Here is a 25,180-nt window from a genome sequence, read left to right as displayed (position 1 = left end):
GTGACCACCTTGTACCATGCCAAGCAACCCTTATGGTGTGGTTGTAAGTCAACCTTTTCGGACTAGCTGCCCTAGTGGTCGCGTAGGCTAAGCAGTCTTTGAGGCTAAACTCGTTAAAGCGTGTTAAGCAAGCTGTTTTACCATATGTAACCCCCCTTTATACCAATGAAAGGGCACCACACAGATATATATTCAAAATATATATGTATTTATTTCTCAAAGTATCCCCTAGACTCTTTATGAGCACAGGAGCACAAATCGTTAAACAAGACAGTGTTATAATATACAGAAGTTGCACTTTATATGGATAGGCCCTGGTGGCCGATCAAACCATATACTAAAATAGTGGTATAAGTACCAGGAACAGGAAAGGGAAAAGGCCTAGGGCCTCTAGAATCGCTGGGCCTACAAGGAGCTAACTTCAGTTAGTGACCAGGAGGTCCACGGGTCGCGTGTGCAGTGAGGAAAGTTACACGCGTGCTCCCATAGGTTTTCAATGGGTGCGTAAAAGTTCAAAAGTTACTGCTAGAAGGGTCTTCTGGATGGACTACGAATTTAAGATTCAAAACACAGAAACTAGAGATGTTTCTCTACACTTGGGCACCGGAGTGCCAGCTTTACCTAACCCACAAGAAGCGGGTGCATAGGTCTCGAAGTGCGTCGGGTTTCTTCTATCGATTCAATGGAGCCTGATGACAAAGATGCTGCAGGCGGTCGGTCCAGAAGAGATGCGGTGGATCCAAGAGTGGATCGGAGTTGTAGAAGACCTGAAAGCAGAGGGGACGGTGTTCACAGTCACTAGCCAGTGACCGGCGTGGCACCAGGTAGGTACCAGGCGATGTCGGTTGCAAACAGGTGATGAGGTGTAGCTTGTCTCCGCAGCCACGTGGTCCCTGAAGGACGACAACGTCCAGGAGTCAATTCACGAGCTGTCCCACGCAGGCTCTCGCTGTCGGCGGTGTCGGCGACTCGAAAGAGGCAAACAAGCCTTGGCAAAGGCAGAAGTCGTGGAAAGAGAAGTAAGCTGATGGTTCTGACCAGCAAGGTCAGAGGGGCTGCTCCTTTGGAGGGCAGCAGGGGCCAGTCTGGAGCAACCAGACCAGCGTCGTAGTTTTGAAGTTAGGTCGCCAAAATGGCCACTAGTCAACGGGCCAGGGACCGGGCAGGCGCGTCGAGATGCAAAGTGCAGAGGGGCCCCACGCAGATCGTGGAGATGCTGGAGGGCTCACCTTTGGTGCAGATGCTGCTCGGGTGTTGGGCTTCTCAGGACCCAAAGCACAACTTGGAGGGAGCCTCTGTTGTCGCGCTTGCAGCTTGTCGTCGGTCTTTCAAGATGTCTGGCTCCACGTGTCTCGGTGCCTCCACGGGTTCCTTCTTTGCAGGGACTGTGGATCGGGCTGTGAGAGGTCTGGAGGTCCAGGTCTTGTCGGGCTCTGGGCTCGGGCTCCGGCAGGGGGCGGCGGCAAAGCAGACGTCGAGTAGCTGGTTGGTGCTTGCGTTAGCAAGATGGTCACTCCATGACCATAGGGGAGATTTCCTTCTGTCCACTGTGCAGCAGAGCGTCGAAGTTCCCGTCTTCTTCTTTGTAGTAAGTTGATTCCAGGATGTCTGAAGTCTTAGGACACAGCTCCTACCTTTAAGCGGATTCTAGGGGCCGGACTACCTGCTAGGTCCCTCCCTAAGGGTGGGACCAGGAAGGGGATTGGTTACACCCCCAATCCTTTGTCCAGCTCGCCCCAGGTCCGGGGCTGGTGTGCCCCAGGACCGGTTTGAACTGGCATATGCACCGAGGCTCCTTGTGAGCCTCAGGCATGTCTGTTTCCTTTCAAGCCCTACCTGACCAATACACAAAATCCTGTCTGGGGTGGTGCTCGCACCTCCCCTGGCAGGAAACCCTTTGTCCACGTCTCCCAAGCTGGAAGGACTCCCAGCAGCAGGAGGGACTCCCAGCAGCATTAGGGCAGACTTGTGTCTGTGCTGGCAGCATCCTTTTTGTGGAGCTGAGGCTATGTCTGATTTTACCCGGGTTTCAGGTACTGTACATGTCGTGTCCCTCTAGAAGGGTGGAATGCTAACCCCGTCTCCAGAATTGGCGAGGGGTTAGCATTCCAATTCGTATGACACCTTACTCGACATGTTTTGATAAAGCCAAACCAAAGATAGCATTTAACCGCGAGGTTCATAATGCACTTAAGAGTTTATGGTATGACGATATCTGGAAACGGTAGAAGGAAGTTGCTCCGACCACTGCAGACAGGCTCAGCTCATGCCAGAGCACCATCTCACATGGAACCAAGCACTCTGCCTTCAGGATTGTTAAGGCCTGCCATAGGAGTGTCTTATAGGTTAACATGTCTCCCATTTAAGGTTAGGTATAGGTATACTACACCTAAGTAAGAGGTGGTTACACCAACTTACCCCAGCTGAGTGATCAGCCAGTTGTGTCAAATTTGTTAGGCCAGGCCTGGGGTGGCATAATACATGCTTCAGCCCCTGGCAGGCCTTAGATACACCAATGCCCTGGGTACCTAGTGTACACTGGTACAGGGGCTCACAGGGTGATCCAATTCCAATGGGTTATGCACCTATGGTGCATAGTGTCAATTTAGTAGAGAGAACAGCAGGCTGGGGGTCTGATTAGCAGGCCCACAGCCTCAATATGTCAAAAACCAGTGAAGCAAAAAGCAAAAATTTGGGGTGACCATAGGATAGCGGACCCTACTCTCCTACACAACCCCCCCCCCCCAAACGCAGGGACATTAAACTAGCCTTGACCAGTCTCGTCTTCATGTCCTAAGTGGAAGTACCTGGAGAGACCATCTGCATTCCCATGGTCTGTACCTGGCCGGTGCTCCACTGTAAAGTTCATCCCCTGTAGGGAAATGGACCACCTAAGCAGTTTGGGGTTTTCACCCTTCATCTGATTTAGCCACAAGAGGGGCTTATGGTCGGTCTGAATCTTGAAGTGAGTGCCAAATAAGTATGGCCTCCGCTTCTTCAGGGCCCACACCACATCAAAGGCCTCCCTCTCAATAGCTGACCAATTCTTCTCTCTGGGGGTCAACCTTCTGCTAATGAAAGCAATGGGTTGGTCTTGACCATCTACATTAAGTTGTGACAGCACAGCTCACACACCCAACTCAGAAGCATCTGTTTGGACAATAAACTCTTTGGAGTAGTCAGGACTTTTCAGGATAGGTACAGAGCACATGGCCTTCTTCAGGTCATCAAATGCCTTTTGACAGCTTACTGTCCACTGAACCTTTTTGGGCATCTTCTTGGATGTCAGATCATTAAGAGGAGTCACAATGGACCCATAGTTCTTAACAAACTTCCTGTAGTACCCAGTCAAGCCCATGAAAGCTCGAACTTGAGTCTGGGTGGTTGGAGGAGACCAGTCCTTGATGGATTGTATCTTACTCTCCAGTGGTTGAACTTGGCCTCCACCTACAAGGTGGCCCAAATACACAACCTTACTCTGCCCTATCTGGCACTTAGTAGCCTTGATAGTGAGGCCTGCCTTTTGCAGAGCCTCAAGTACCTTCTTCTGGTGGATCAGGTGATCCTCCCAGGTGGAGCTAAAGACAGCAATGTCATCAAGATATGCTGCACAAAAGTCATCCAACCCAGTAAGGACTTGATTCACCAGCCTTTGGAAGGTGGCAGGTGCATTCTTCAGACCAAAGGGCATCACCAAAAATTGATAATGCCCACCTGGGGTTGAGAATGCTGTTTTGGCCTTGGACTCCTCAGCTAACCTGATTTGCCAATAGCCAGCTGTCAAATCAAATGTGCTCAAAAACTTAGCAGAAGCCAGTTTATCTATGAGCTCATCTGCCCTTGGAATAGGATGTGCATCTGTCCTAGTGACAGCATTGAGTCCTCTGTAATCCACACAGAACCTCATCTCTCTCTTGCCATCTTTGGTGTGAGGTTTGGGGACTAGAACCACTGGGCTAGCCCAGGGGCTCTCTGAGGGCTCAATGACATCCAGTTCCAGCATTTTGTGTACCTCAGCCTTTATACAGTCCCTGACGTGGTCAGGTTGTCTGTAAAGTTTGTTCTTTACAGGCAGACTGTCACCAGTGTCCACCACATGGGTACACCAGTCAGTTTGACTAGGTATCAATGAAAACATATGCTGAAATGATTGTAGAACCTGTCTACATTCAATCTGCTGATGATCAGTGAGGTTGCCTCCAAGGGTCACTCCTTCAACTGAGCCATCTTCAGGGTTCTGAGACAACAAGTCTGGGAGAGGGTCACTCTCTTCCTCCTGTCCCTCATCTGTAGCCATGAGCAAGCCCATGTCTGCCCTGTCAACATATGCCTTTAACCTGTTAACATGGAGTACCCTGTGGGGACTCCTGGGAGTTCCTAGGTCCACCAAGTAGGTAACCTCTCCCTTCTTTTCCAGGATTGTATGGGGTCCAGACCATTTGTCTTGGAGTGTTGCTGGGGCCACTGGCTCCAACACCCATACCTTCTGTCCTGGCTGAAACTCAACCAAGACAGCCTTTTGGTCATGCCAAGCTTTCTGTAAGGCCTGGCTTGCCTCAAGGTTTTTGGATGCCTTCTCCATATACTCAGCCATCCTGGAGCGGAGACCAAGTACATAGTCCATTATGTCTTGTTTAGGCTTTTTGAGAGGTAACTCCCATCCTTCCTTCACCAAACATAGTGGGCCTCTCACAGGGTGCCCAAACAACAATTCAAAGGGGCTGTAGCCAACTCCTTTTTGTGGGACCTCTCTGTAAGCAAACAGAAGGCAGGGTAGAAGGATGTCCCATCTTCGCCTGAGCTTTTCAGGTAATCCTTTGATCATACCCTTTAGTGTCTTATTGAATCTCTCAACAAGCCCATTGCATTGTGGGTGATAAGGAGTGGTGAACTTGTAGTTGACACCACATTCCTTCCACATAGCTGTCAAGTATCCTGACATGAAGTTGGTACCTCTGTCAGAAACCACTTCCTTAGGAAACCCCACTCTTGAGAATACTCCTAGCAGGGCCCTGGCCACAACAGGAGCTGTAGTGGTCCTAAGGGGAATTGCCTCTGGATACCTGGTGGCATGATCCACTACCACCAGTATAAATCTGTGCCCAGATGCAGTGGGAGGATCCATGGGACCCACTATATCTATTCCCACTCTTTCAAAGGGAACCCCCACCACAGGTAGTGGTATTAGGGGGGCCTTTGTTGTGCCACCTGATTTGCCACTGGCTTGGCAGGTTACACAGGAGCGACAAAACTCCTTGGTATCTTCATTCATGTGAGGCCAGTGAAAGTGAGGGACAAGCCTGTCCCAAGTCTTGTTCTGGCCTAAGTGTCCTGCTAGAGGAATATCATGGGCCAAAGTAAGAAGGAAGCCCCTAAATTGCAAAGGTATAACCAACCTCCTGGTTGCACCAGGTTTTGGGTCTCTAGCCTCTGAATAAAGGAGCCCATCATCCCAATACACTTTATGGATACCTTGAGCATTCCCAGCAGCCTCAGCAGCAGCCAGCTGTCTGAGGGGTTCAAGAGATGGACAGGATAACTGAGCCTGCCCCAAGTCAGCCCTGGAAGGTCCCCCTGTCCCCAGAAACTCAACCTGATCAGGTTCAAGCTCTTCAGGGACAGTTCCTTCAGGGTTCTCTAGATCATCTTCCTGGGAAGGCTGATCATCACTTGGAGGCAGGGGGGAAGGCACAGCCTTCACCCTCCTGTTCTTCTTCTTGGTAGGTGCTTGGTCCATTGTTCCAGGATCCAAGACCTGTGGTTCAGTAAGGCACTTTTTGGCCTGTGACCTGGTCACAGCAAGGACATGTGGTGATATACCTAACATCTCTGCATGTGTCCTGTACTCCACTTCTGACCATAGAGAACTCTCTAGGTCATTGCCCAACAAACATTCTACTGGGAGGTCTGCACTAACCACAACCCTTTTGAGGCCAGTTACCCCTCCCCATGAGAAGTTAACAACTGCCACACTATGTGAAGTAGTGGCATTGCTGGCATTGGTCACCAGGTAATTCTCACCTGGTATGTACTGTCCAGGGTCCACAAAGCCTGGTGTCACCATAGTGACACTGGCACATGTGTCCCTGTAGGTTTGAGCCACTTTTTCATTTATTAAAGGAGTCTGTCTGTACTTGCCCAGGTTACTGGGGATCACAGTCGGGGACAAATCCATGTCCCCATCACAGATCAAGACTGCCTGTGTCAGGGTTCTGTCTAAGTCAGAATCTCCTTCAGTTCCCATAGTGATTCCCACTACACCCTTTGTCTGGGGACCAACACTGCTAACAGTAGTACTGGGAGCAGGTGCCTTAGGGGCAACAGTGTTGGGGGCTCCACCCTTTTTACAATCACTAGTCCAGTGAGTTGTATTCTTGCAAGATTTGCACCAGGGTTTCTTTGGACCTTCTTTCTTCTTCCCTTTAGGTTGGGACCCACCCTCGTTAGTACTAGTTTGGGGCCCTGTTGAAGACTTCTGGTCTTTAGATTTCTGATCTCCACCCTTTTGGTCTGTTTTCTTCTGATCACCCCCTTGGCCCTGGTTCTGGTTCTTTTGCTTAACCCTGGTTCTGACCCATTTGTCTGCCTTCTTTCCCAATTCTTGGGGAGAGGTCAGATCTGAGTCAACCAAGTGTTGATGCAGTTGCTGGTTCTGACAGTTATTTAAAATCTGTTCTCTCATCATCAAATTGTACAATCCTGTATAATCAGATACCTTACTTCCCAGCAACCAACCCTCCAAAGCCTTAGTGGCACATTCAATGTATTCAGACCAGTCCTGAGTCTGTGTCTTCTGGGTGACTCTGAACATTAACCTGTACTGTTCAGTGGTTAAGCCTAACCCATCAACTAGGACACTCTTCAGGGCTCTGTAGTTTCTGACATCCTCCTCCCTAACAGTGAGGAGTCTATCTCTGCCACTTCCTTCAAAGGAGAGCCATAAGATTGCTGCCCACTGGTCTTCAGGAACCTGCTGCACTTTGCAGGCTCTCTCAAGAGCAGTCATCCACTTGTGGATATCATCCCCACTTTTGTAGGGGGGCACAACCTTGGACAGGTTCCTATTGTCAAAGACCCTATCTTTGTCCTTAGGGACAATGCTGCCACCAGTGGGTATAGACCCACTCTCTCTAGGTTGCCTAGCCTTACTCAGTTTCTCTTCCATCAGAGCTACTTCTAGCTCCTGTCTCCTGATTCTCAGCTAAGCTTCCTTCATTCTGGCCTCATGCTCCCTCCTCTGAGGGCTGGTCATCCCCCTTCTGGGTCGACCTTGAGAGCCTCTAGAGGTATGAGAAGCATTAGATTCACCTGAGTGATTCCTTTGCCTCCCAAACCCCTGGTTAAGTCCACTAGGGAGATCCAATGGGATGATCCCATTGTCAGTCCCCAGTAGCCTTAGGTTAGCTGGGCCACGTATAACACTTGGCACTGGGCTAGTTCTCCCTTCATCCCCACTACCATCTGTATCAGTACCCTTATCACTTTCATCCTCTGTAGTATGATTCTCATCTAAGGGTTGACTATTGGAAAGGGGTACCTCAGTAGCATCTTCAGAAGGGGGGCCTCCTGTTCCAGTCCCTAAGGGGCCTAACTGGGAGGCTTTCTTGAGAGCTTTCTGATCTTCATCAGCCTGTAAGAGCTCTCTGAGTTCAGCAGAGGTAGGGTTCTTGGGCTGTTTAAGGCCCCTGATATTTGCCAACTGCCTGAGCTCATTTTGGTTTAGGGTAGCAAAGATGGATGGTGCCCTCTGGGGGTCACTGTCAACAGAGATGGGTACATTGCACCCCTCTGCCCCAGCCATTGCTCTTAAGTGTGGGTGGATGTGTTGCAACTACCTACACTTGGGTTTTCCTACTAAACCTATCTAGTAGTTGTAGTCAGGGTGTGCTACTCCCTTTGCTCTACAACAACTAAGTTCAGTAGAACTTAAGTATATCTATCTTGTTTTATATGTACCTAAAGGTACCTGTATGATCTTTCAATTGGTAACAAAGAGATTACAGAGGTAAAACACAGCAAGCTCAAATCCAACCGCTGCTCACCAATGTGAGAAGTTGGCCTGGTATATGCTGTTCACTAGTTAAAGTGACCACCTTGTACCATGCCAAGCAACCCTTATGGTGTGGTTGTAAGTCAACCTTTTCGGACTAGCTGCCCTAGTGGTAGCGTAGGCTAAGCAGTCTTTGAGGCTAAACTCGTTAAAGCGTGTTAAGCAAGCTGTTTTACCATATGTAACCCCCCTTTATACCAATGAAAGGACACCACACAGATATATATTCAAAATATATATGTATTTATTTCTCAAAATATCCCCTAGACTCTTTATGAGCACAGGAGCACAAATCGTTAAACAAGACAGTGTTATAATATACAGAAGTTGCACTTTATATGGATAGGCCCTGGTGGCCGATCAAACCATATACTAAAATAGTGGTATAAGTACCAGGAACAGGAAAGGGAAAAGGCCTAGGGCCTCTAGAATCGCTGGGCCTACAAGGAGCTAACTTCAGTTAGTGACCAGGAGGTCCACGGGTCGCGTGTGCAGTGAGGAAAGTTACACGCGTGCTCCCATAGGTTTTCAATGGGTGCGTAAAAGTTCAAAAGTTACTGCTAGAAGGGTCTTCTGGATGGACTACGAATTTAAGATTCAAAACACAGACACTAGAGATGTTTCTCTACACTTGGGCACCGGAGTGCCAGCTTTACCTCACCCACAGGAAGCGGGTGCATAGGTCTCGAAGTGCGTCTGGTTTCTTCTATCGATTCAATGGAGCCTGATGACAAAAATGCTGCAGGCGGTCGGTCCAGAAGAGATGCGGTGGATCCAAGAGTGGATCGGAGTTGTAGAAGACCTGAAAGCAGAGGGGACGGTGTTCACAGTCACTAGCCAGTGACCGGCGTGGCACCAGGTAGGTACCAGGCGTTGTCGGGTGCAAACAGGTGATGAGGTGTAGCTTGTCTCCGCAGCCACGTGGTCCCTGAAGGTCGACGACGTCCAGGAGTCGGTTCACGAGCTGTCCCACGCAGGCTCTCGCTGTCGGCGGTGTCGGCGACTCGAAAGAGGCAAACAAGCCTTGGCAAAGGCAGGAGTCGTGGAAAGAGAAGTAAGCTGATGGTTCTGACCAGCAAGGTCAGAGGGGCTGCTCCTTTGGAGGGCAGCAGGGGCCAGTCTGGAGCAACCAGACCAGCGTCGTAGTTTTCAAGTTAGGTCGCCAAAATGGCCACTAGCCAACGGGCCAGGGACCGGGCAGGCGCGTCGAGATGCAAAGTGCAGAGGGGCCCCACGCAGATCGTGGAGATGCTGGAGGGCTCACCTTTGGTGCAGATGCTGCTCGGGTGTTGGGCTTCTCAGGACCCAAAGCACAACTTGGAAGGAGCCTCTGTTGTCGCGCTTGCAGCTTGTCGTCGGTCTTTCAAGATGGCTGGCTCCACGTGTCTCGGTGCCTCCACGGGTTCCTTCTTTGCAGGGACTGTGGATCGGGCTGTGAGAGGTCTGGAGGTCCAGGTCTTGTCGGGCTCTGGGCTCCGGCTCCGGCAGGGGGCGGCGGCAAAGCAGACGTCGAGTAGCTGGTTGGTGCTTGCGTTAGCAAGATGGTCACTCCCTGACCATAGGGGAGATTTCCTTCTGTCCTCTGTGCAGCAGAGCGTCGAAGTTCCCGTCTTCTTCTTTGTAGTAAGTTGATTCCAGGATGTCTGAAGTCTTAGGACACAGCTCCTACCTTTAAGCGGATTCTAGGGGCCGGACTACCTGCTAGGTCCCTCCCTAAGGGTGGGACCAGGAAGGGAGGTGGTTACACCCCCAATCCTTTGTCCAGCTCGACCCAGGTCCGGGGCTGGTGTGCCCCAGGACCGGTTTGAACTGGCATATGCACCGAGGCTCCTTGTGAGCCTCAGGCATGTCTGTTTCCTTTCAAGCCCTACCTGACCAATACACAAAATCCTGTCTGGGGTGGTGCTCGCACCTCCCCTGGCAGGAAACCCTTTGTCCACGTCTCCCAAGCTGGAAGGACTCCCAGCAGCAGGAGGGCAGACTTGTGTCTGTGGTGGCAGCATCCTTTTTGTGGAGCTGAGGCTATGTCTGATTTTACCCGGGTTTCAGGTACTGTACATGTCGTGTCCCTCTAGAAGGGTGGAATGCTAACCCCGTCGCCAGAATTGGCGAGGGGTTAGTATTCCAATTCGTATGACACCTTACTCGACATGTTTTGATAAAGCCAAACCAAAGATAGCATTTAACCGCGAGGTTCATAATGCACTTTAGAGTTTATGGTATGACGATATCTGGAAACAGTTGAAGGAAGTTGCTCCGACCACTGCAGACAGGCTCAGCTCATGCCAGAGCACCATCTCACATGGAACCAAGCACTCTGCCTTCAGGATTGTTAAGGCCTGCCATAGGAGTGACTTATAGGTTAACATGTGTCCCATTTAAGGTTAGGTATAGGTATACTACACCTAAGTAAGAGGTGGTTACACCAACTTACCCCAGCTGAGTGATCAGCCAGTGGTGTCAAATTTGTTAGGCCAGGCCTGGGGTGGCATAATACATGCTTCAGCCCCTGGCAGGCCTTAGATACACCAATGCCCTGGGTACCTAGTATACACTGGTACAGGGGCTCACAGGGTGATCCAATTCCAATGGGTTATGCACCTATGGTGCATAGTGTCAATTTAGTAGAGAGAACAGCAGGCTGGGGGTCTGATTAGCAGGCCCACAGCCTCAATATGTCAAAAACTAGTGAAGCAAAAAGCAAAAATTTGGGGTGACCATAGGATAGCAGACCCTACTCTCCTACACCGTATTTGTGTGATTCGGTGTAAACCATAGTGTGAGAAGTTGGCCTGGCATATGCTGTCCTCTAGTTATAGGGGACACCTTGTACCAGTCCAATTCCACTCTTATGGTGATAGGTTAAAGACAACCTTTAAAGAAAGCTATCCTAGTGGTAGCTGTGGAGAGCAGCCTTCAGGCTAAGTGTTGAAGGAGTGTTAAGCTTATTGTTTTACCATAGATAACCTCTTGAATTGTTGATGGTGACCTCAGCTAGGCCTACCAGTGCAAGGGGTTCGCCCTTCTCTGCACAGAGTCCTCAGACCAATAGGAAGAAGTTGGCACAGAAACTTGAATAGAAAATACAGAGTTTAATAAACCTCATGAGGTGGAACTACATTCAAACAGCACTCTTTGGTACTGAGTGAAGTAGCACACAGAGTAGAAGAACCATGGGTCTTTTATACCCACACAGGGGCTCAAAGAAGAGGGCGGTACAAGCACATAGGAAATTTACATACATAGATGGTCATACAGAAATGCACAGTCAACAGTAAAGGAGGAGTTAGCAGTTGCTGACTCTGGTAGAAACAACCTGACAGCTACAGGTTAAAAACAGGTGTATGGACAGTTAGATTCTTCTGCACATGTGCAGAGTAGCAGAGTCTAAGTATAGCCAGTCCTTTAAACAGAGCACAAGGGTAAACAAAGTGGCTGCCAGAAATACAAAATGGATTCCACAAAATTGACAAGATAGCCTCTAAATACCAGATGGATTCCTGCTAATGCTAATCCAATCGCAGCCAATTTACAACAGAATAACCAAATGAAAGACTAGTCCACACAGGTATATATATAAAATATATGTATTTATTCTAGGAATAACCCCACTAGTCTCTTTATGAGGCTAGAGGTGAAGATACAATTCAAACAAGCGTTGATAGTTACAATAAATAGCACTGAGGGGGACCAAACCATAGATCAAAAAATTGGTATAAGAACCACGACAATGCTACAGACAATGCCTAGGGCATTTAGGGTCGCTGGCCCCTTGTGAAACCACCCAAGGTAGTGAAGAAGGGGACCCACGGGAGACGTGTGCAGTGGCTAAAGCTACTGTCGGGATCTCTATTAAAGCCTATGGAGAATGTCGCGGTTGAATTTTACAAGATTAAAAACACTTCTAGCAGGAGTTCAAGTTCAATACTTTAGAGTTAAGCTTTTGAAGGGCCCACACCCACGAGAGTACCGAGGTACCACTGTTACCTGCCCCAGGGAAGCCGGATGCATAGGTCGTTTTCCATGTCGGGTCGCGGGCTGATTTTCAATGGCAAAACATGAAGAACTGCTGCTAGCAAGAAGCGTTGTCGATGACGTGAAGAATGAAAATGTAGATCTTGAAGAGAAGGACCTGAAAGCAGAGGGGACAGAGTCTGGGTCACGGCACAGTGACCAGGGGGCTCAAGAGAAGGAGCCCTTCAATGTCGGGTGCTTCCAGGTGGAAGAGGTGTAGCTTGGATCGTCAGCCACGGGGTCCAGGAGGCGTCAAGGAAGGCCAGCTTTTGGAGGGCGTCTGTCCCACGAAGGATAAGGGTCGCTGCGGTGTTAGTGTCCGGATTGGATCCACTAAGCCTTGGCAACCGCAACCCACGCAAGAAACACAAAACTGCTACTGGTGCAGACCCACAAGGTCTGAGCGAGGTGTCCAGCGAGGAGATTGAAGGGCAGGCCTGGAGCAACCAGGGGAACTCTTGGAATCGAAGATTGACCTCCGCTAGGGCCCAGAGACAAGGGACCGCGGAAGGCAGCAATTTGGCGTGCCTAAAGATGCGCCCACAGGTCGCCGGAGCGGGCTAGGGCGTCGACCTTTGGCACAGATGATGCTGAGAGGTTGGCTCAATAATGGGCCAAAGCACAACTTCCCCACTCGTCGGGGTCGGGTGCTGTGCAAGAGGTGGCCGGTGTCCTGGGGTATTGGAAATCGGCACCCACGGGGTCCACGGTGCTGGGCTTTGCTGTGCACACTCACTGGCCTCTGGGATGCTTGGAAACCCACCTCAAGGTAGGAAAGAGTTGTCGATGTCCGTAGGAGCAGCGAGGTTCCAACCGGGTCACTTGCAGTGTTTCAGGTGCCTGCCAAGCAGGGAAGTAACTCCTTTAACCCAAGGGAGATTTCTTCAGTCAGCTGCGCGGCAGTAAGTCGAAGTTCAAGTCTGTGAAGTTCAAGAATAATCTGAGGCTCTGGGGACCCTGTATTCACCTTTATCCAAAGATTAGGGGAGTGTCCAGATCAGAGCCCACCAATGAGAGGTCAGGCGGGAAAAGGGTGGCTACACCCTCTCCCCTTTGTGTGTTTCCCACCAGGGCAGGGGACAGGATGCCCCTGAACCAGTTCCAGGCGGTGTATGCAGAATGTAGGCACTGGAGAAGCCTATGTGCAAGTCTGAAAGACATCCTATGGTGCACCCACCCAGTTCCAATCCACATAGTCTGTCTGGGGAGGTGGGAGCACCTCCCTGCAACAAGATCCCTATTGTCCAACTGCCGTGGCTGGAGTTCTGCCCAGCAACAGGCAGCCAGAGTCATGTGGGTGGCGGGTAGCATCCATTTTGTACTTCGTGTGCACTTTTAAATTGGTGTCTAAATTCTGCCGCTTTTCCCATATCTCCCCTCTAGCAGGGGGGAATCATGCCCTCAGTCCCATGGCTGGATTGGGGGTATGATTCCTACATGTTTGACACCAAACACGATATGGTTCTGTGTAGCCATTGTCAAGTTATCACGATATCGCGATATACTTATAATGCGGTTAAGAGTATATGGTATGGCTACACTACAAACAACCCAGCAATGATTTTACGAAGGTTGCAGAGGGGCCCTACTCAGGTAGAGGTCCCCCCTCACACATCTCAGCACCCTGCGTTGTAGGATTACAAGGCCTGCTTTAGGGGTGACCTATGAGGATATATGTGTTGTATCAAGTGGGATACAGGATACCTATATCCCTGTAAGGAGTGCAAGCACCACCTTACCCAGACTACAGGGGGCTGATAGGGTGTCCTCAGTATCCAATTGGAAGGTACCTAGGGTACTCACATCAGTTTAGAGAAGAATCAGACAGGCTGGGGTCCTGGATAGCAGGGCCACAGCCTGGCTAGTGTCATAAAACAGTCAAAACATAAGCAAAAAGTTGGGGGCAACTATGCAGTCGATGCCACTCTCCTACAAATAGACACAACTGATTGATTGCTAACCTTTTGGAAATGCAATCTTTAACTTAACTGTGCTTCCCAAGGCCTATTTGTTCTACTTGTCTGACTTTTTTAACTACACTCCTGCAAAAGAGAGCAGCATAATATATAGCAGAAACCAAGCACTGATGCTTTTTATGTGTGACACCCTTCAAATCACTGGGAATTGATGAGAGCATTCAAATGATTATTCTTTCCCCGGGCTGCTACCAAGGCTTAGTTTCTTCCATGCTCTTTCCCTGGACGTTGCTGGGGCATTGCTAACTTGTCGGTGGAGATACTTAGTCTTGCTGTACGACACAGGTTGGAGGATTCTTTGTTCTACCGGCCTCATCATGGCACGTAAGGGTAAAACTCAGCGTTCCGCCTCCATTTGCGACATGCTCCAAAAGCCTGACTCCCTCCGAGTGGCAGACAGTGACTCTCAGTCCCAGCCCATGCCGGAGAACGAAGGTTCATATTTGCAAGCTCCAACAACTAAAACCTCGCACTACTCCTTGCTGAGTTCCGCAAAGATATCACATCCCTCGTTAAGATTGCACAAGAGCCATATCTGATATTGATCCATCATTGTGCCAGATTGACACTCGCTTGACCGCGGTGGAAACAACGGTGTCAGAACATACCCTTGATAATGTTGACAGGATGGCCCGAATCGAAAAGTTAGAGAGGGGGCAACTAACATTGCAGAATAAGATGGACGATTTGGAGAATCGTTCTTGACACAGTAATATTAGCATTAGAGGCCTAGCTACCGCCATATCACCAGCTGATCTTGAGTCACATGTCCAGGCCCTTTTTGCACACCTGTTGCAACTTCCAGATGAGTCCCTGGTTCTGTCCGATCGTACCCACCATGTGTATTCCGCCTTCAAAATACAAAAAAATCTAACTCCAGATACTTTGACGCAAGCGCACTACTTCCACCAAAAGGAACAAATTATGGGAGCAGCACGGCAACAGGAGCCCAACATGACTCCATATCACTGCACCGGGATAACTCAGCCCATACACTAGCTTGCCATAAGGACTTTAGAGATGTTGCTCCCCATTTACAAAGCAACAAAATTCCACATTGCTGGGGCTTTCCACTCCACCCTAATTTCACTCACCAGACAAGATAAGAGTTGCTTGCATGCCTCATTAATTTGTGAGGCCCTGGGCCCCCTGCCTGATGAAGACCAGTCTTCTGAACGACAGGACCTTGCCCTCATTGATTGGGGGGGAGGTGGCTGGTGCTTTCAGCCCCCACACCAGTCCAAGCGTAAGGTATGGAAATGAAAGCTGCGGGTCACTGGGGATCAGCGCCCTCCCTTGTCAGATGATGATACACCATCTTGACCGCCTTGCTTCTCCCGTGGGGATGTTGTTGGACTCCTCTGATTCTTTGGGATCTGTATGGGGAGTGGGGGTACTATTCCTCTTTTCCAGCCAATACCTGATTCTTCATCCTTGTTCTGATTCCATTTCTGTCAGGGGCCCACATGGGACTAACCATGAGCTCGCACCTTCTCCTTTGGTGGCTATGATGGTCTTTTCGTGAGTCTTTTCTATTTATTGTAATCTTTGTTTTTATGATTTAACTGTTATTTGGTTGTTGACAGATGCCCTGCTGGCCTCTTTACCTCTTCTCTCCTCTCTTTGTTTTTCACAGTTATATATTTTGTTAACTGTATATTGTTGCTGACACATATATTCATACTGTGATATGTCGGGGGCGGGAACCACACCCATACCGTTTTATTCAAGACACACTAGGGATTTCAACACTTGGATCTCTTGATCACCCTCCACGTTGTATCCTTTGACATACAGGGCCTTAACACCCCACTCAAATGTAGTGCTCTGACACAATAGTTACCTTTTAAGGAGATGAACGTGACTGTCTTACAAGAGACACATTTCTGCGCAGAAGATAAATGCCTTCGCTTATACTGCTACCCCACATAGTTCCACTCATGCTACACGTGAAAGACCCGGGGAGTAGCTATTCTGCACCGTCCCGACCTCCCTTTACCTTGGACAGAACCTACAGGGATCATGAGGTATGGCAGATAGGCATACGAGGTACATTTGGTTCCACTCAACAGTCTATATCTGCAATATATGGTCCCAATGGAGAGTATGAGTTCTATACTGACCTTTTTCAGAAGATCTTACTTCCATAGAGGCAAAATAGTACTTGGACGTGACTTTCATGTTCCCCTAGACCCCTGCTTAGACCGTTCTCAGCCCGCTCTTACCCAAGGCATATTGGACTTGACTCTGACTGACATCTGGCAACACCCTTACCCACGAGAGAGGGACTACACGTTCTATTCCAATGTCCAGAGGACATACTCGAAGATTGATAACTTCTTTAGTTCCCGGTCTTTATTGTCCGGTCTAGTCGACACCAAAATCGACAAGACCATTTCCGACCATACACCTGTGTAGTTGATGCTTTGCTTGGCAGCCCACAGTGCGCTTACCCTCGGCCATGGATCCTCAATAATGTATCGCTTAGAGATCCGGCTCTCTGCAATCGTATCAAAGAATCTATTGATCCCTACTTTACTGAAAACTACACTGCAATGTTTCACCTGCAGCTCTCTGGGATGCTATGAAAGCCGTTTTCTGAGCAGAACTTATCTCCTATACAACTGCCTTTGAAAGGGCGAACAAACTTTGCGAACAGGAGCTAGAGACTCAAATACGTGAGGCAGTAGCACAGAGAAGGGAGCTCCCACAGAACTCTGTAAGATTTGCGGCCGCTTCAGGGCAAACTTGAACACCTCTTAATGAAACCAGCTGCCAAAAAACTGCTTATTTCTACTGAACATATTCTGAAAAAGGAGACCAGGTTGACAGACTCTCACTGCATAAATTATGCATCATGGATAGTCCTCATCCACATATAATCTTGTGTTGTATTAATTTTGGTAATTAGAATTGTATTGTAGTAACAAACATGTGCAAGTGAATGTATGGAAAAGTATTTTGTGCCATGCAAAAGAGAAATGAAATGGGGTTTATATTTGGAACTGTAACATTTAGTATATTGCAGTTGCCTAACGGAAAGCTTATGTGTAATGAAATGCATTTCTGATTTAAATGTGTACCATGATGTCAATTGCACGAAGAAATGAGTTATGCTTAACATGTAATAATAGTAGATGTTTGCAACAAGAAGTACTATTAACGTGTGTAAACACTGATGTGTAAAGGCCTAAATGAAATGTTCACGTTGTGCTATGAAAGGCCTATTCGTATATTCTTATGTTGGCCGAATTGTGTAGGCCTGGAAATTTAATTTCCCTGGTAAGCTCTCGCATTTAGAGGTAGTCAACAAATTTCATGTGTATGCAAGGATGTTCCATTCTCACGTTTCAGTTGCAGGTGGAAGAAGCTGCCTTTGTTAGTTAGAACTAACACCTTTTGTTTTAGGAGTTAGGCATGGAGGAGAAGTGAAACAAAGTAAATGGGTAAATAATTGGGAGCCGGTGTTCTTTCTCGCTGAGGAGGCCTGGGAACCTAGGTCATCGGACTACACTTGGAGAAGACGGTTGAAAACTACCTAGGAGAGGTGTCCGTTAGCACGAGGTGATCTGTGGGTGTGTTTTACATCTTTGTATTCTGTATTAGGGAAAGTGCCCCAAGGGAGAAGAGACCGAAGGAGACAGGATGAGTTAGGAGAAGGGGTTAAAAGATTGATCTGGGAAGAGTATCTTAGAACGAGCTCTGTAGATTTGGCTACCCGATTTACATTGTGAATGTACTTCTTAGGAAGTCTTTACGAGCTGACACCTTTAACTGACTTTGTCTGGGAAATGCATAGTAGGGATGTCACCTTAGAGATAGAGTAGGGTTAGTCTAATGCTTTTCACTTTTCTGCCGCAGATGAAGTCTGACTTAAATGTTGGACCAGTTCTTGCGTGCTTCTTATTTTTAGAGCTTTTTATCCTCTTCATGATTCATCGGAGTAGACTCATTCGTAGGTTTGGATTTGTATTTAGTTCCCATTTATTTTTACAACCTCGTCTTGGGGTGCTTGTATATTCAGTGGTTTTTGGCTTTGTAATAAACCCTCTAAACTGAAGTTGGAGTCCATGATCATTTGAGCCAAGGTTACTACTGGAAGTTGAATTGCTTAAATTGAGTTGTTTCTCCCCTTTACACTTCTCAGCAGGTAGAAAGAGACATCGACCTAGGGTTCCTCGTTAAAAGTTCGGTAGCAGAACCCGGCCTTATTAGGGTAAACTAGAGATCTCGTGGCTGGGCAGATTTAATAGTTTGAAAATGAACTTTATGCCCTGCTTGTTATATGTACTCCAGACTCTGCAGCTAGCCCCCCCCTTGCTTTGTAAACATGTCCCCATGAAAATGCTGAATTTCGTGTGGTGGAGCAAGTCCCCGAGAGTAGTGAGAGCAATGTTGAACAAACCGGTTTTGGAGGATGGCCTGGGCTCCCCGATGTTTCTTCTTCTATCTTGGTTGCACAACTCCGTTCTTCTTTAGATGGAATAATTTCTGGCGGTGGCCTTTAAAGTCATTACCTCTAATTGGAAAAACGTTAACAATATTTCCTTTCTCACATGGTGGAATCATAGTTCGGATATCGCCCATTCACCCACAATACAGGCAGCCATTAGGAGAGATTTGCTTTGGTTGCCTTTGACATCCTATTTATCCAACTCTTCAACCATTAACATTAGAATTGTTGAAGTTTCCAGACCTCTATGAACTATACTCAATTTCACTTCCAATTTCTCCTTCACATCACCCCCTGTATATCTCTCGGGTATTATCCTCAAGATATTTTTTGCTGTTCTTTTCTTCTTTTTATTTTACCTCCTTTTTAGGTCTCGGGACCATCCGGTCTGCCGAAGGCAGAACCGGAAGTCGAGAGATTTAATGTTTTGGAGAAGAGGGGCTTGAACCCGCCCCTCTTCTCCCCTGTTCTCCATTGGCTGGCCTCTTCAATGCTGGCCAGCCATTGGAGAAGAGGTCCCGTCACTCCAATCAGGCCCCGTCCTTTTCGGTTTGGGGGGCGTGTTTTTTGCAGAAAGTCTAATTATCTCCTCCAGCCAATGGCTGGAGGAGATAACAGCAAAACACGCCCCCGAATCCGAAAAGGACGCTGCGTTTCTCCGAGGCATTTCTGCTCTGCCTCGGAGAAAGGCGGTGGTGTCTTCCGGTGCCCTCGGCTTGTTCCTCTTTACTTGTTTTACTTCCTGGTGGTTTGTGCTTGACTCGTCTAGGCGATAGTTAAAATAAGTAGAGATTTGGAACAACCACTATCGTTGCTCAATTTAAATACAATGCAAGTCAGGAGCCTGGAAATGTTTACTCGGCTGTAGTGATTCGGAACAACGAGTTTGTTGTTTACCTGCCCGCTCTCCGTCTAGGCACACGCAGAGATCTGTGTACTTTCTCCACTACACGCCCCGCCCTAGTTGATTGTTGTCCTTTTACGCAAATACACTTGGTATGTGGCCTTTGTTTTCCCCGGGGTTCGCTGGCCGGTGGCCAGGTAGAAGGGAGGAAGCAGGTGCTCGGCATTAGCAGTGCGCGTGCAGGGACGGCGCGCGGCGAGAAGCACCCATGGGAGCTCGGCTGCGGGGGTCTGGAGCGGAGCGGGCCGCTTGTCAGGTGAGTGGTCGGGAGCAGGTCAATATGCGGGGAAAAGCAGGCGAATTCCATTCCTTTCTCTTACTTTACACGCAACTGCTCTCGCAAAGTGCTCACTTATGGTAGCAACACCGAACTGTCGCAGAGGACGGTATTTTGTATGCAATGTGCCTTCTTAATCTGATTTCAATCCGAGAAGACTTTATGGAGGTGTTTAAGAATCTCGGCTTACTATAGGCTAATGCCATCGCTTAATTCGTTCCGGTCTGTTTTATAGGGGGGTTCAGCCCCATATCACGAGGGAACCCGTGTGGGGCTGTTTCTACATTAAGCACCGAAGCACTCGGATACTCGTAGTTTCGTTTTTCACATTAAAAGTATGGGACTGAAACCAGAGCTGGTAAAAAGCTACAATGATGGCATGGGCCAGCTTGGTGTTATGTTTGTTTGTCCAGTACATGTCCTAGGTTCAGAGGTATCCTTTCCGCCTGAATCCTCCATGTTGCATTTCAACGCCCCACGCGTGCAATCCGTGCCCCCCGCGTAGCTTTCTTTCTCACTCTGGTGTGCTTCCTTGCGACTTACCCCTCCCCACCAAGCCCCGAAGTGTTCAAGGGTGTCGTTCACTACGGTTCTTCAAACGGCAGGTCACTCCCCTGCAGCGCTTATCTGTTCAATGACAGACGCTGCTGCTTGCAGGTTTTTCATGGTCCTCTGCTTTGTATTAATAATAAAACCTGTAAACCAGGAGATGCTATCTTTCAAAAGAGACAATATTTCAAATGAATTGCGTCATACTGGTGGTAAGCGTATGTGCGCGAACAGCAGTCTGTCAGTTGTCTCTGAATTCCGCACCTGGAGTCGAGAGTCGTAGTCACAAAGCCCACCCACCAAAATTCCTCACACTTTTAATCTCATTAACAAATTACTCCTAGGTAGGCGGACTCCCCGAAAATGTTTGTGATTTGATCCTAAGCCAGCCGTGTGCGTTGTGGTGTTGAAACATGTTTTTGGCTGTGCTGGTCAGCTGCTTCACCTGACCAAAACGAGGTGGACTCCTGAAACAATGTGGGAAAGGAGTAAAGCATTTTATTCTAGGCAATATGAAGCTGCATCTCTGCCCACCACCATGTTTAGGTCTGGTTGCTTGTGTTCCTCACCGACGCCAAACACAGACTTGTGGCATAATTTCTCTCCAAGTCCATGCGGAGTCTGTCTCCAGTCCTGAATTGTTCCGCATCAAACCAATCCTTTCAGGTGTTAGTCCAATTAGTTCAATTGAAGTAAAACAACTACAATACCCAGAAGGCATTAGATTATGATAGCAAAGTCAGGGTCTGGAAACAGTGTGTGTAATGAAAAACAGCTAGGCAATCACCCTTGAGGGCTTTGAGTCAACCCACCTCAGCCATTAGTTGGTTTTGGTCAGCTGCCATCAGTAAGTGCTTGAAGAAAGTGTCATTCACATTTTAGATGGTGGTAGAGGAATATTTTAGTCTTACAGTTTGCAGTTGGCTAATAGGTAGCAGTCCGCTGCTTTGAATCAAGAAAAAATATCCCGTTATGGTCTTTTCCGATTTAACCAACACTATGCAGGCAAATGGTTGTTCCATTTTTAAGACTATTCTTCTAAGATAAATCCCATTCTGAATTACGGTAATGCAGGAATAATACTGGGTAAAGCCTCCGATTTTAAAATATATGGTATGGATAAAGGGTACTTTGCCAAGTCTTAGGCCTGCCCAGTGCGTCAGTCTCAAAACAACATTCAGAGGCCCCAGCACTTTAAATGGAAGTTGGCTTAAACTTTTTTTAATTTTTGCTAACTAAAGAGGGGAATGTACGTATAGCTAGGCAGTGTCTGTTAGATTTGGGTACAAGTCAGAGCAACTACGTTTGCAAAATGAGAAAAGCAGTAAAAAGGCTGCTCAAAAATGATGATACGCTTAACATGTTACAAGAGTTTCTGCATGGTAACCCAGGCTTATTGATAACAAGCATTTACAATGCAACGGTCTCGGCATTGTTAAAGTTAGAGCTATTGGCATTGCTCATGACAATGACGTTTCTTTAAATGTTTTAAAAACAAAAACATAAACAAAAATTATGTCATGAGCAATGCCAATAGCTCTAACTTTACCAATGCCGAGACCATTGCATTGTAAATGCTTGTTGGACTTTTGGTATAGATTGCTTTCCCCTTCCCCTCCCTCCTCTCCTCAATTAAAAAACTCACAAAATGCTATTAGGTTCGTATGCAGTTTTGTTTTTTCCTTCAGTATTTCAGGATATTTTATAAATGCCAAGTCATTTTACCTTTTGTTCAGTTTGTGTTTCTCTTTAAGATTAATTGCTCTATTGCTTTGATATGTATCATTCAAGTATTCTTTCCAGATTTTTGCTCTATTTTACATCCTCTAATAAAGAATTTTTTTAATTAGATTGGAGTCATGACCCTGGCCTTCGATCTGTGTCCGCTATAAGGAAAACACATATGTAATTTTGGTCTTTTGGTATCTCACACTAGCCAAGATTTTCAGGGTTCGGACTTGTGCTGGAAGGAGTGCGGGGAGAGGGACACCTTCCTAAACACATGGTGGTCATGCTCAGTGATCTAGACGTTCTAGGTTGAGTTGCGACATATAATACAGACCATGGCCAACGTTCATCTTCCACTTGAACCATTAACAATTCTTTTGGGCGACTCTGGGGCTGACAGGCTTTTCCCTACATCAACACCTCAAGCCCACCTGCTCTCCCACTTTCTTCAAGTAGTCCTACTTTGCGTAGCACAGCTGTGGAAGCAACCACTTCCTCCTTCCTTAAATATGTGGTGGGGAAAGGTATGGTCCATATACGCAATGGAAAAATTGACCACCATCATTCTGGACTGGGTGGCTAAGTTTGTCCCCACATGGTGTCCTTTTACCACTCACATAAAGCGCCAACAACAAGTATACAAGTATGATGTCCATGGTTCTATGCACACCTGATATCCACATTATGTCCTCTTCTGACCCGGAGGAGGGTTCTGTAGAAATATAACTTTCATGTGCATGACCATTGTGAGGTGAAATGTTATACTGATTTTTCAATAATGTCTGGGTGAAAGTGTTCTGCCTTTTTTTTTTTTTTTTTTTTTTTTTGCCCCCGACTTGTATTTTGTCGTCTAATTGCATGATGTATCGTATATCTTTGTTCTCTTTTAAAAATTCAAAATAATATCCTTAAAAAAATGGTATATATACTTTCCTATATAGCTCCTCAAATTGGCCAGATCTAATGTTGTTGAACTTGTTTATTTAGAGGGATTCCGATAACATGGACCTGGTCTCTAGTGCTTCAAGGCACTGTATAGAAAGGGTGATTACAGTACTTCGAAATACATATAATGTTATAAGAATGAGAAAAAGCATCTTTGAGCATATAAAGGCTCATTAACGTAAAGGAAAACAGCTCCTTGGATGAGCGGAGGATCACATGTAATTACAGTTCTCCTTATTCTTAGAAGAAACGGTTGATCAGAATAAATTATGTTACTTAATATTCAGAGCCATCATATTATTGAAAGTAGTTTTTCAGACAGATGTTTTATTTTTCTATCCTCCAGGGCAGGAAAGGTTTGGCAATATGACACGAGTGTACTACAAAGAAGCAGTAGGCGCCTTTGTCGTTTTTGACGTGACCAGAGGGTCCACATTCGAAGCCATCATGAAGTGGAAGCAAGATCTGGACAGCAAGGTCCACCTTTCGAATGGATGCCCCATTCCAGCAGTGCTTCTTGCCAACAAGTGTGACCAAACCAAAGAGACCCACTACCAGAGCCCAGCACAGATGGACAGCTTCTGCAAAGACAATGGCTTTGTTGGATGGTTTGAAACGTCTGCAAAGGTAGGAACACCTGAATGATTATTTTTTAAGAATGTCTCATTCTTCCTGGGCCATAATACCCTTCTCAATACAAATTAATTTTCTTGTTGGGATATGCTCGATCCCTAGTGTACACATCAGTGTCAGTATTTAAACATGTCTGTGGCTATTTAGTGCGCGGTTGGGACGGAAAAGTCCTAACAGTGCATACCCGTTTAGTGAACAGTAGACTGGATGGTTGTATTCTGTGTAATAGGAGTGGAGCCTACCGGCCCACTCAGGTGAATTTCCACAGCTGTATTTGCAACTCGCTTTGCCTGCATGGAAGGAATGTATTGTTGTGGAGCGTTTACATGTCGTCATGTGTGCTAGAGACAGCATGCATGTGTGTCTGTGAGAGTACTTAATACAGAGTCCTGTGTGTTTGATTTTGGGAAGCCCAGGTCATAGAAAGCTCTGAAATGGACTTATGGACTGCAGACTCTGACCGTAGATATGGATTGCTGTTGTTACTGAGGCTGGGAAGAGAGCAACACTGGAAGGGTAGCAGAGCAACTCCTGTGAGCATCAAAGGCATATTATGATTCAGGAAGGATGCTGGGCAGGGAGGCGTCAGCACAGTGTTTATGGTAGATGTTAGGACTGATAGTGTACACACTACAGGACCACAGAATCATACAACTTGGAGGCTTAATCCATTGAGCCTTTGAGAGGCATATGTCACTGGAGGCTGACACCCAGATATAAACTTTTGCTTCTTTCATGACCTGAGTTCTGGTTCCATCAACTCTTGTGTCGCCCCGGATAGAACAGACAGACCATTAGACCAAGAAGAGAGCTGAGGAGTGGGCTCTTCAAAGAGTCTGAAGCCCACTATACGAATTTCGAAGGGGTCAGGCACTAAATCACATTTGTGTCTGAAGAGACTGTATAAAAGTGGAAGCTGAAAACCCACTTGTTGTTCAGAGCTCTGACAAGATCACCACGACTTGAATCTTTTGCTGCTGCTTCCAGGAATAGAGATCAAGGTCTGCTGTTCTCTACAGCTGGGCAGGGGGACATTGCCCAGGATGCCTGGAACACTTGCCTTGAACCTGGAGCACCAGCCTGTCTGCCTGCCAAGATCAGTGTGGCCTGTGAGAGAGATGCGTAGGAGTGAGGCAGGATGCAGAGATGAGGATCCTGGTGTGCAAAATGTGAGGCAGAATGTCCATCAGGACTGACTTCGCTGTGGATCTGCTGCATTGTTACAAAGGCTATTTCCCTTTACGCTGTGGGCCGTCACTCGGGGACATTGTTGGGGGCAGTACCCATTAACCTCAATTGGTGGCCATCACTGTTAGATGGCCAGATCACCACTGATCCTGCGGGTTTACCAGCCTGTGTTACTCACACACAATATACTTACCTGGGACCATAAACATTCATACAAACAGCTAGTAGTACCGCTGGGGTCAATTTTGATTTACCTGCGAGATGGTTTACCTTTACCAAATTCTTACCAACTCGATATCCTTGATAATAAATTTCCTCTGGTCAATGAATCTTGTTGCTGAGTTATATTAAGTAGAACATTACATTAAAGCTTTATTTTCCAAATAACCACAGACTCAGAGTTTTAAGACTTTATCTAATCAAATAATTTTGTGAGACAAAGATCAAATACATGTTACACCGT

At 47.3% G+C, this 25,180-nt stretch overlaps 1 protein-coding gene across 1 annotated transcript in view; it reads left to right on the top strand.

The window, feature by feature from the left end:
* Window positions 1-25,180, top strand: part of RAB32 (RAB32, member RAS oncogene family) — a 138,885-nt gene that overhangs the window by 94,742 nt on the left and 18,963 nt on the right. The window contains exon 2 of the mRNA XM_085611587.1: window positions 23,243-23,523. Within this exon, the coding sequence (XP_085467713.1) occupies window positions 23,243-23,523 (281 nt within the window). The remainder of the gene's footprint in view (window positions 1-23,242; window positions 23,524-25,180) is intronic.

This window comes from Triturus cristatus, chromosome 6 (genome assembly GCF_964204655.1).
Source record: "Triturus cristatus chromosome 6, aTriCri1.1, whole genome shotgun sequence".
Taxonomy (NCBI): Eukaryota; Metazoa; Chordata; class Amphibia; order Caudata; family Salamandridae; genus Triturus; species Triturus cristatus.
The sequence above is the reverse complement of the archived record's forward strand: the minus strand, read 5'-3'. Positions and strand labels throughout refer to the sequence as shown.